At 46.9% G+C, this 12,818-nt stretch overlaps 1 protein-coding gene across 1 annotated transcript in view; it reads left to right on the top strand.

The window, feature by feature from the left end:
- Positions 1 to 6,910, top strand: part of LEPROT (leptin receptor overlapping transcript) — a 53,940-nt gene extending 47,030 nt beyond the window's left edge. The window contains exon 4 of the mRNA XM_063939168.1: positions 999 to 6,910. Within this exon, the coding sequence (XP_063795238.1) occupies positions 999 to 1,115 (117 nt within the window). The 3' untranslated portion in view covers positions 1,116 to 6,910. The remainder of the gene's footprint in view (positions 1 to 998) is intronic.
- The last annotated feature ends 5,908 nt before the right edge of the window (positions 6,911 to 12,818 follow it).

Raw genomic sequence — 12,818 nt, 5'->3', positions numbered from 1 at the left:
AAATGGTCAGTTGCCACCCACAAACGCCCTCTTCCTGTCAATCTCCTTACGAACGCCCATGCGAATAGATCCTTCGCACCATCCCGTCGCAGGGGCGCCAGTGCGGTGCATGCGCAGTTCGGATCTGATCGCCCGCTGTACAAAAACACACCGCAGCGATCAGATTAGAATGACCCCCTTAATACAGATGAGGAAAATAGGGCTATGCATGCATACTGCCTCTAGATGGCGCTCATGGTCCCTGGAACAATCCAGATAAGCGTCTAAATAGGACAGATCTCTTGTGGCTGTGCGGAGGCATGTTCCAGTTCCGGCTATTACTGCATCTGTCAAAATAGTCCCCCGGGGCAAACCGATTTACACATAGTTTTCTGGCACTTACAAGACGTTCCCTAAAGAGGAGATCAGAAAAAAAAAATCTTTTAGAATATTAAGAATACAATTTTTAAGAAACTTTCGGAAACTTATCTCGATGACCCGATAACTTTATCATTGGCCTGTGGGGATGTTTTTAAATGTTATTTCTAATCACAGACCATGAGGTTTGTGTTTTTTTTTTTGTTTTTTTGTTTTTCTTTCTCCCATTTAAAATGGAAAATAGCAAAATGATATCTTTTATAGAGGCTCTGCCAAAAAACACTACACCCTTAAAGAAAAGAGGTCAGTTTATGTACTGGATTAATTTCTAGAAATCTTTTTTTCATCCAACAATCTTTTGGGGGCAAACAGGGCAAAGGGGGAACATTTTGTGGCTGTTGAAGTAACCGTACAAGGAAAAGGGTTTTGCGGAATCCTGTTACGGATTGCAGCAAGCTAGGGGGGGGATAGGCCTGTCCAAAGGAACCCCTATAGGTAAGAGATTCTGGGACGAAGAGAAATGTCTGGCTGCAGAATAGATTGTAATGGAGTCTACATTTGCACATAGATTTCTTTTTTTGATTGCCGGTTACGGCGACCTGTGTTTCCATGTTGCTGAAGCCGTGTGTTTTCTATTCCAGATCTTATGGGGAGCGTGCGGTCTGGTCCTGGCGGGGAACGCAGTTATTTTCCTAACCATCCTGGGATTCTTCATTGTTTTCGGAAGAGGCGATGATTTTAGCTGGGAGCAGTGGTGAAAGCCGAGCGCCTTCCTCCGCCGTACTGTACAGAGAGTGTCATACTGATCTTTATGTATGTATGTATGTACCACGTGTGTGTATACTAATCATGGCCTCATCTCATGTATATCCCATTATGAAGCGAGTGAAAGGCTTATGTACATATGTATCTCTACATTAACATTTCTTTAGTTCTGTAATTGTTCCTCCGGGCATAAAAGCACTTGCTCTGATCGACACACGTGTCCTACACGTTTCCCAGGTCTGCAGCTAGGGCGGGATGGGTTGGAGATGTCATATGTACCGGAATTTACTCCCCCCAATACCCCCCCCCCCCCCCCCTTCCCTCTCTTCCTTCAACTCGCAGGCAGTGTCCAGGATCGTTCCCAAATATATACTAAATTCTAAACTCTGGCGGGATTTAAAGAATGAATACACCCCTTACTTTCAGACAGGGTGCTCTAAGATAGGATAAAAGAGAAGGTTATACTTACCATTAGTCTGGTATCACCCCAATCTGGGTGGTCTCCCTAAAGCTGCGTACAGACTTTGCCGATCACTCCACTTATCCGATAAACGTTCCTGATCAGCCGAGGAGTAGTGTGACCCCCGTAAACACTGAGCTAGAAATATATCCGTTTGCACATTCTCTTATGGGGCTTGTGGTCCGTCAGGAGCGTTTCAAGTCCTTTATCTGCTGATGCTCCGGCGTCACTTTTACATACCGGTATGACAATTGTATAGGTGTGTATCAGGTGAGCAGCCTGACAGGTGTATAGCTGTGTAACCAGCATAAGGCTGTTTGATGGTCCCCGCCGGATTTTATCCCATGTTCTCCTACCCAGTACATTTATACTTCCCAGTGGTAGTCTTAATGTGTTGGGCTTTGCTGATTATTTTACTCTTTATCAGCCATTTCTGCCCCCTCAACAGGAAGTCTGAGGTGTATAGGTGTAATGCTTCCTCCGTGAGCACAACTTACTATTCCCTGATTGGCTCGTGAAGCGTCTGCATATCTGCGTATGTTAGAAGTAATTCTATACATAACGCAACGGCGGTGTTGGTTCCACACTCCTTCAACTAGGAACAGTAGATCTGTGTAATAGACATCTGTTATTCCAGTATCCATAAGCCTTAAACGTGAGATGATTCATTAGGAAAACTGCATTAAGCACCATTTATAGAAGAAAGCATTGTCCGATTCCGGCAGAATTATAGCCTTCAAGGGGCTCGATTTTACTTTCCTTTTATTGGGGTCCTGTCATTTATACACCATGGAAATGGATATCATTAACGTGTTCCTGTTGAATAGGGGACTATTGGTTCTGCCCTAAAAACAGCTGCTGCCTACTGTGGATAATAGGACCACGCTAATTAACCTACAAACAGGAAGTCTGCTGTGCACAGAGAAAACTCTTCCCCCACAATTTCACCAGCCAGTAGTTTTTTATTTCACATATATGTGTGATTGCTGCAACCTCTTTGCCCTATTAAGCTAGGTACACACTTGTACAATCCTTCTTCAGGTGCAGTTTTATTTCCGATTATACTAGGTTTCGACGTCACAATCAAAGTGGCGATTTGTGCGTACACACCTTTACAATCGAACGTGCGATCCATGAAACGCCTCTGTCTAAAATATCTGCTGAAAAGACTCGTACGAAGGCGGCGCTTCTGCTGGAGGGGCAGAAGTGCGTACACGCGTCACAATTTGTCCGATATTGTACGGTTGCATCGGATTAATACTAGGCAGCCCATAATACCTGCTTTTCAGATGCCACCGGATTCTTCCCGTAAAACGTGATTAGTAGGGATCTACACACTCGTACAATATCTTATGAACGGGTCGGGGATTGAAAGAACTGTCCGATTGTACAGGTGCGTACCTGGGTTGGGTACAGGTGACCGGCGGTCGGGATCCCGCAGTCAGCATACTTGCGCTGAGATCCCGGCCGCCAGAATGCCAACAGGGGGGCGAGCGCATCGAAGCCCCTTGCGGGAGATGACCGCATTTTCACGTCAGTCGATTACCTGAGAAGCTTCATATGGCAATGTGCACTGGGTAACCAATCACACGTTATGCTCAATTGTAAATATTAGTAATCCATAATTACTCACATTTTAGCGTTTAGTAATCATGGAATGATGATTTTCCTAATTATAAATGTTAAAGGGACAGGTACTCTAATTGTCATCTTATCCCCTGTTTTACATTCATTTATTTATTTTCAAGGGACTGGGAAAAATTGGTGTCAAATCTGTGAAAGTGTAAAATGAGGAAAATGTGTAACATTAAGTCCAACGTTTTGTGTGAAATAGTTTGTTCCATCTTGTAACTGACAACTGACTTGTTCATAGACGGACTCTCCATGGAAATAATCACGTGCCGCAGCTTCAGAACAGAGTGATATAAAGTCAGGGAAATGGGTGCATTGAAATGCATTAGAGAATTAGGGACCGTGAGAAAACGTCAGATCCCGAAGAGTGTGAAATGGGGGTTTGATTGTAGATTATAGTAAGTGTGTGGCCAGTCATTTTCTAATCGTTAAATTACTATTTGTAAATCTTGTGCCTTACTCATCCGTTAAAGTTCCCAGTATAATGTTCTGTATATTACTGGGGAAGTATCAGCTTGTTTTAGAAACCATTGGGGTACATGAAATGTACTGTAACCACAGCAACCAGGAAAATGTACTGTAACCATAGCAACCACCAAAAGGTTTCCATTAATCTTCTGAAGCACAGACGTAAAATGACAATTGGGGGGGAATTCACCGTGACACTTGGCTGCGCACGTCATTGTATATTACTGTAACCAAACAATGCTTATCTTTGTGTTTCTTTATGGCAGGTTAGGAAACGTCCGGAACACCAGCTTCTATGGGACTACACATCCCAGCATCCCCTGCCAAATTTATAGCATGCCTTAACAGCAAAACTGTCAGGGCTTGCTGAGATGTGTAGTTCCACAGCAGCTGGAGTGCCACACATTGCTTAACCCTGCTCTTTGGGATACGCAGGAAAATTAGCGCTAGTACTGCCCGTGATGCCATTTTGATTGCCCGTTCTGGTGATGTTTCATGGCCATTGCACTGCTTTGAATTATCCCATTACGTCTGGCTGTTGCTATGGGTTACACCGTCCTTTTACTGTGTGTACTGTACCGATTATAAGCGTATGATGAGCGGTGTAATATTGCAGGCGTCTTACTTGCTGGGATCTGACTCCCCCCGACTTACATTATGCATTGAGGCCATTCTGCTGCCTGAGGATGCATCGCAACTGCCGCCCTTCTCCATAAACCTTTATATTCCGCTCCATAACCATTATTACATCTGCTTCACCAACAAGCCAATTCTTTTTAATTAATGCCCTCCACTTTGCTGCTGCCCCCAAAACGTTACTGCCTGTTTCCTCATTATTGAGACACCCCTGTTCTTCCTTATACGGCTAGACAACAGGCGAATTCCTCAAGGGATACTTTACCTTTAATAGAACACTCATATGGTTCCCATAAAATGTTCCCTGCCGGGCAGATAACTGAATTAGTAATATAGAAACATAGAATGTGACGACAGATAAGAACCACCAGGCCCATCTAGTCTCTGAGGGAGCTTCTGCTTAATTTCACCATACAACCAATACTATATAATGTAGTACGAACGACCTAGGTAAACAAGCTGTGGTTCTCACATTATTGTAGGACTACAAGTCTCAGCATGCTAGAGAACCGCAGACGTGGCAACTTCTAATATCGCTGTTATTGCAGCAGGAAGATATCCTCTCCGTCGGGCCAAAAGCAGACTCCTTCTGACTGCATTTACCCAACATGCCTGAAATTGATCCTAATAATTTATCTTTGATTATAATTATTATTAGACATTGCGGCTGTTTCGGTCTACACCCCCTATATGGGGTAATTTCCGTAAGTATGACACCGTACAGGTTTACAGTGATTTCTCTACTTCTAACTACCTTTATAGATGCCCTATAATGACACCTTTCGCTCTGGCTGATTTGTTTCAGAAAATTATCTCAATTGCTAGTTTGGAACTATTGCCTTTGCCACCGTCTGCTAATGTGGCTGAATTAAAGCCTTTTGCTTGTAACTAAACCATTTATCCATCTATAGACCGTAATGATATACCTCCGCACTGTGCAATTACACTGGTAAAGAGCAGTTTGGATTCATTGAGTTTCTGTAGGTTACAGGCAGAGGGAAGAAATACTGCAACTTTTCACATGAAATGAATACTTTGACTTATTTGTAATAATTTTACTGGTAAACCGGAGAAAGTGATCTACTCCTTGGAGCATTTCCGTAATTGGCTTTGAGGACCCAGTTTTAATGTGTTCCCTGGAGGCCACGCCATATTTTATATTTTTGTTATGACTGTACTCAAAAAATCTGGTTACAAAAAAAAAAAGGAAAGTCCCTTTGTTTGCCTTCCAATTAATATTTTCTTGCTCCTTTTAAATAGACGGCTCATGTGATGATATGCCATCTCACAGTGGCACTGTTATGTATGCAGAAAAATAATATTCATTGATGGTCAGTTTTTTAAAACTGGGATGCCTCATGGGTAAAATGTAGCAATAGTTCTCCTAGCAGAGCAATTTAATTGTTGATCCGGGATGGATATTCACGGAAATATGGCAGTGTTCGCCGAATCACTTGTGTCCTTTCCTATTCACTGTTTAAACTAATAACCAGTGAGTACTGTACACAGTGTAGAGTGTAAGATATCCGTCCATAAATTAATACGTGTGGCAGGTTGTGAATTGGAGGGTGAGACAGACGCTAAGAAGGAGTGAAGACTTAAGAGTGCGATCTGTGGTTAGATATTGCTGAAATGACTGGTCGCAAGCAGGCAAATAACATTATTTCAAATAAAAAAACACAATCTTACCACTGCAGGAGCTTTGGTCAGAGCGAGCCATATATAACGTAATCTGTTCGTAGGACTTGTAAATGGACAGCATGCTTCCTTTGTAGTGTATCCGTCGCATACATAATTTCCTAGGACCTAGTGGCATCTGAGGCACTGTGTACATTCTCATGAATACAGTCTCAGCCCGCAACCTGTGTGTACTTGGGTATGCTTTTTAAAAAAAAATCCACTAACGTTTACTATGATAAAATTAGTATTTTTGATAAGCAACACATTTTAAAAAGTTCCGCTTTTGATGCATAAATATATCTATATACTTTAATGGAGCAGTGGACAGTCCTGCTGTCAATTTAGGATAAAATGTACATTTGTTTTCTTATAACAACGGTTTAGAATCAATTCGCCGCAAGGTTCCGTCAGAGCATTGTGCCATGTGCGTTTCGGTAGGCGAGACCTTGCCTAATTGCTGCTCAGAGCCCTTTGGGATGCAAGCATAAAGAAGCCAGGGTTTTCTTACCGTAAAATATCCCGCCGCACGCCGCCGCGCAAGGTTCCGACAGACCCTCGCAGCTCATTGCATCTGCCGCATAAGCAGCGGGAATTATTTGTATTGTGTACAATGGGATGCAACTTTTATTGATGAGTTCATACTGCGCAAGGAACGTTTCATAGCATTAACATCCGTCTCCTGGAAGCTGGAAGTTCTGCAAAGCACAGGTGCTCAAACTATGATTTTAATACTGCGCTGAATACCGCAATCAAATACATTGTCCGATACGTATACTATAAGTGATAATGCACTTTTTTTTTTTTAATTTGTGTCAAAACTGTTTGCCTATTATTGACTGTAACATTGCATTGTATAGAAATACATTTCTAAGGATTGGTCAATAAACATCCAATATTGAAATATTTATTAAACTGTTGCATTGATTTATTTATTTGTCACTGTATTTCAGGAAATTGTGACTTTCATTGCAGTATAAAAATTATCAGTTAATATATATATTTCATGTAATTTGTGGGTATGTTCACAATTATTTTTTCCATTTTTTAAATGTATTTTTTAATAAATGTACAGCGATACTATATGGCCATAAAGTTACCGTGTACAGAGAATGTATCTCTCAGCACATTCTTCCTTTTTAAAGTCTACATGTGGAATACCTGCAGTATGCAGCCATTTGTGTAAGCACTACAAACTAGAGACAATGAGGATATATTACAAATGCACTACGGGCAATCAGCAGAGCAAGGGGAGGAGACGGTGCCCACCCCCTGCTTGTACTTGTGGAAACAGTCCTACTCTCCCCCTGACTTCCTGCAGCATCGGAGAGGAGCTGGGAGCAGGCAGACATTGCTGCAGTGCAGACGTCTCAGCATCATGACGTCTGTACTGAGAGGAGCCAGGAGCAGGCAGACACTGCAGCAGTGCAGACGTCTCAGCATCATGTCGTCTGTCACTGAGAGGAGCCAGGAGCAGGCAGACGTCTCAGCATCATGACATCTGTCACTGAGAGGAGTCAGGAGCAGGCAGCCGCTGCAGCAGTGCAGACGTCTCAGCATCATGACGTCTGTACTGAGAGGAGCCAGGAGCAGGCAGCCGCTGCAGCAGTGCAGACATCTCAGCATCATGTCGTCTGTCACTGAGCGGAGCCAGGAGCAGGCAGCCGCTGTAGCAGTGCAGACATCTCAGCATCATGTCGTCTGTCACTGAGAGGAGCCAGGAGCAGGCAGACATTGCTGCAGTGCAGACGTCTCAGCATCATGACGTCTGTACTGAGAGGAGCCAGGAGCAGGCAGACACTGCAGCAGTGCAGACGTCTCAGCATCATGACATCTGTCACTGAGAGGAGTCAGGAGCAGGCAGCCGCTGCAGCAGTGCAGACGTCTCAGCATCATGACGTCTGTACTGAGAGGAGCCAGGAGCAGGCAGACACTGCAGCAGTGCAGACGTCTCAGCATCATGACGTCTGTACTGAGAGGAGCCAGGAGCAGGCAGACACTGCAGCAGTGCAGACATCTCAGCATCATGACGTCTGTACTGAGAGGAGCCAGGAGCAGGCAGCCGCTGCAGCAGTGCAGACATCTCAGCATCATGACGTCTGTACTGAGAGGAGCCAGGAGCAGGCAGCCGCTGCAGCAGTGCAGACGTCTCCGCATCATGACATCTGTCACTGAGAGGAGTCAGGAGCAGGCAGCAGTGCAGACGTCTCAGCATCATGACGTCTGTACTGAGAGGAGCCAGGAGCAGGCAGACACTGTAGCAGTGCAGACGTCTCAGCATCATGACATCGGTCACTGAGAGGAGTCAGGAGCAGGCAGCCGCTGCAGCAGTGCAGACGTCTCAGCATCATGACATCTGTCACTGAGAGGAGTCAGGAGCAGGCAGCCGCTGCAGCAGTGCAGACATCTCAGCATCATGTCGTCTGTCACTGAGAGGAGCCAGGAGCAGGCAGCCGCTGTAGCAGTGCAGACATCTCAGCATCATGTCGTCTGTCACTGAGAGGAGCCAGGAGCAGGCAGACATTGCTGCAGTGCAGACGTCTCAGCATCATGACGTCTGTACTGAGAGGAGCCAGGAGCAGGCAGCCGCTGTAGCAGTGCAGGCATCTCAGCATCATGACGTCTGTACTGAGAGGAGCCAGGAGCAGGCAGACACTGCAGCAGTGCAGACATCTCAGCATCATGACATCTGTCACTGAGAGGAGCCAGGAGCAGGCAGCCGCTGTAGCAGTGCAGGCATCTCAGCATCATGACGTCTGTACTGAGAGGAGCCAGGAGCAGGCAGACACTGTAGCAGTGCAGGCATCTCAGCATCATGACGTCTGTACTGAGAGGAGCCAGGAGCAGGCAGACACTGTAGCAGTGCAGGCATCTCAGCATCATGACGTCTGTACTGAGAGGAGCCAGGAGCAGGCAGCCGCTGTAGCAGTGCAGGCATCTCAGCATCATGACGTCTGTACTGACAGGAGCAGGCAGACACTGCAGCAGTGCAGACGTCTCAGCATCATGACATCTGTCACTGAGAGGAGTCAGGAGCAGGCAGCCGCTGCAGCAGTGCAGACGTCTCAGCATCATGACGTCTGTACTGAGAGGAGCCAGGAGCAGGCAGACACTGCAGCAGTGCAGGCATCTCAGCATCATGACATCTGTCACTGAGAGGAGCCAGGAGCAGGCAGACACTGCAGCAGTGCAGACATCTCAGCATCATGACATCTGTCACTGAGAGGAGCCAGGAGCAGGCAGACACTGCAGCAGTGCAGACATCTCAGCATCATGACGTCTGTACTGAGAGGAGCCAGGAGCAGGCAGCCGCTGCAGCAGTGCAGACGTCTCAGCATCATGACGTCTGTACTGAGAGGAGCCAGGAGCAGGCAGCCGCTGCAGCAGTGCAGACGTCTCAGCATCATGACATCTGTCACTGAGAGGAGCCAGGAGCAGGCAGACACTGCAGCAGTGCAGACGTCTCAGCATCATGACATCTGTCACTGAGAGGAGCCAGGAGCAGGCAGCCGCTGTAGCAGTGCAGACATCTCAGCATCATGTCGTCTGTCACTGAGAGGAGCCAGGAGCAGGCAGACACTGTAGCAGTGCAGACGTCTCAGCATCATGACGTCTGTACTGAGAGGAGCCAGGAGCAGGCAGACACTGCAGCAGTGCAGACGTCTCAGCATCATGACATCTGTCACTGAGAGGAGCCAGGAGCAGGGAGCCGCTGTAGCAGTGCAGACGTCTCAGCATCATGACATCTGTTACTGAGATGAGCCGCAGACTCAGTAAGTAGGATGGGGAGACGAAGAGGAAAGTGGTCTTAAGGTAGGTAAACTAAGTACAGTAAGTAAAGATAACCGGGAGGAAAGGGTGTGGTCGGTATGTAAAGGACAACTGAGAGTGTCTGCATAGGGTACAATATGGGGCATTTAGATTTCTTTTACGTCCTAGAGGATGCTGGGGACTCCGTAAGGACCATGGGGTATAGACGGGCTCCGCAGGAGACATGGGCACTATAAAGAACTTTTAGTATGGGTGTGCACTGGCTCCTCCCTCTATGCCCCTCCTCCAGACCTCAGTTAGAGAACTGTGCCCAGAGGAGATGGACAATATGAGGAAAGGATTTTGTTAATCTAAGGGCAAGATTCATACCAGCCCACACCAATCAGCTTTTGTGCCCAGAGAGGAGAGGGTGCATTACAGGGGAGCTCTCCTGAGTTTCTCTGATTTAAAGAATTTTGTTAGGTTTTTTTATGTTCAGTGAGCACTGCTGGCAACAGGCTCTCTGCATCGTGGGACTGAGCAGAGAGAAGCAGACCTACTTGAATGATAGGCTCTGCTTCTTAGGCTACTGGACACCATTCGCTCCAGAGGGATGCAGGTCTCCCCCCGCCATTCGTCCTGTTGCCGCGCCGCCGTCCTCCTCACAGAGCTGGAAGATAAAAGCCGGGTGAGTATAGGAAGAAGAAAAGAAGACTTCAAGGCGGCAGAAGACTTCAGATCTTCACTGAGGTAAGCGCGCAGCGGTAAAGCTGCGTGCCATTGCTCCCACACATTACACACCCAGAACAGGCACTGATGGGTGCGGGGGGGGGGGGGGGGGCGCCGCGCCCTGGGCAGCAATAAACCTCTGGACTGGCATTTATGGGCATATTAGGCTGCGGAGGCAGTAAATACATTGCTCCCCCTGCCATTTTTTGAATATTGAAGCGGGACCGAAGCCCGCCGCACTAACAGCGCCATTTTCTCCACAGAACGCTGCAGAGAAGCTGGCTCCCGGACTCTCCCCTGCTGAACTCGGAGACAGAGGGCTGGAAAAGAGGGGGGGGCACAATTATTGGCGCAGTGAGTGTATAACATTGAGAGATATATATATATATATATATATATATATATACACATACACATAAAAGCGCTATCTGGTTTTATTCCAGTGTCAGTTGGCGCTGGGTGTGTGCTGGCATACTCTGTCTCTCCAAAGGGCCTTGTTGGGGAAGTGTCCCCTTCTAGTTATATCCCGGTGTGTGTGTGGGGGTGTCGGCATGTCTGAAGCGGAAGGCTCGTCCAAGGAGGAGGTGGAGCAGATGAGTGGTGTGTCTCCGTCTGCAATGCCGACTCCATGAGTGGATGAAAATGTGGCATATGTTAAATGCAAGTGTGGCCTCATTACATAAGAGACTGGACAAAGCAGAGTCCAGGGAGAAAACAGGGAGTCAATCCACGGATTGGACCGAGTCACAGGGCCCTTCTGGGTCTCAAAAACGTCCCTTATCCCAAATAGATACGGGTACCGCCACAGAGTCTGACTCCAGTGTCGACTACAATGATGCAAGATTACAATCAAGGGTGGCAAAAAGTATTCAGTGTATGATTATTGCAATAAAATATATTTTACATATCACAGATGACCCCTCTGTCCCCGACACGAGGGGACACATGTATAAGGAAAAGAAACCTGAGGTAACCTTTCCCCAATCTCATGAGCTGAACGAGTTATTTGAAAAATCTTGGGAAACTCCAGAATAGAAACTGCAGATTCCCAAAAGCATTCTTATGGCGTACCCTTTCCCTACGCAGGACAGGGTACGTTGGGAATCCTCTCCCAGGGTGGACAAGGCTTTAACACGCCTGTCCAAGAAGGTGGCGCTACCGTCTCCAGACACAGCGGCCCTCAAGGATCCTGCTGACCGCAGGCAGGAGACTACATTAAAGTCTATTTATACACATACTGGTGCTTTGCTCAGGCCGGCAATTGCGTCGGCATGGGTATGTAGCGCAGTTGCAGCTTGGACAGATACCTTGTCAGCTGACCTTGATACCCTAGACAGGGGTACCATTTTATTAACTTTAGCCCATATTAAGGACGCGGTCTTGTATATGAGGGACGCTCAAAGAGACGTTGGACTGCTGGGTTCCAGAGCCAATGCCATGGCTATTTCTGCGAGACTATCCTTGTGGACCCGCCAATGGACGGGTGATGCAGACTCAAAAAAGCATATGGAGGTTTTACCTTACAAGGGTGACGTGTTGTTTGGGGAGGGGCTCGCGGACCTGGTTTCCACAGCTACCGCGGTTAAATCTACCTTTTTACCTTTTGTTCCCCAACAGCAAAAGAAAACTCCACAGTATCAGATGCAGTACTTTCGGTCGCAGAAGTCCAGAAGAGGTCTGGGTTCCTCCTTCCTTGCCAGAGGTAAGGGTAGAGGAAAAAGAACACCTGCTTCGGCTAGTTCCCAGGAGCAGAAGTCCTCTCCAGCTTCTACAAAATCCACCGCATGACGCTGGGGCTCCCCTAAATGAGTCCGCACCAGTGGGGGCACGCCTTCGACTTTTCAGCCAGATCTGGGGTCTTTCAGACGTGGATCCTTGGGCGATGGAAATTGTTTCCCAAGGCTACAAGCTGGAATTCGAAGAGGTGCCCCCTCGACGATTTTTCAAGTCGGCCTTACCAGCTTCACCCCCAGAGAGGGCAGTAGTGTTAGCCGCAATTCAAAAGCTGTGTCAACAGCAAGTCGTTGTCAAGGTTCCCCTGGTCCAACAGGGAAAAGGGTATTAATCAACCCTGTTTGTGGTCCCGAAGCCGGATGGTTCGGTCAGACCCATTTTAAATCTAAAATCCCTACACCTGTACTTGAAAAAGTTCAAATTCAAGATTGAATCGCTCCGAGCTGTAATATCCAGCCTGGAAGGGGGGGGGATTTTATGGTGTCACTAGACATAAAGGATGCTTACCTTCATGTCCCCATATATTCCTCTCATCAGGAGTACCTGAGATTCGCTGTACAGGACTGTCATTACCAGTTTCAGACGTTGCCGTTTGGGCTTTCCACGGCCC

Source organism: Pseudophryne corroboree, chromosome 9, assembly GCF_028390025.1.
Source record: "Pseudophryne corroboree isolate aPseCor3 chromosome 9, aPseCor3.hap2, whole genome shotgun sequence".
Taxonomy (NCBI): Eukaryota; Metazoa; Chordata; class Amphibia; order Anura; family Myobatrachidae; genus Pseudophryne; species Pseudophryne corroboree.
The sequence above is the reverse complement of the archived record's forward strand: the minus strand, read 5'-3'. Positions and strand labels throughout refer to the sequence as shown.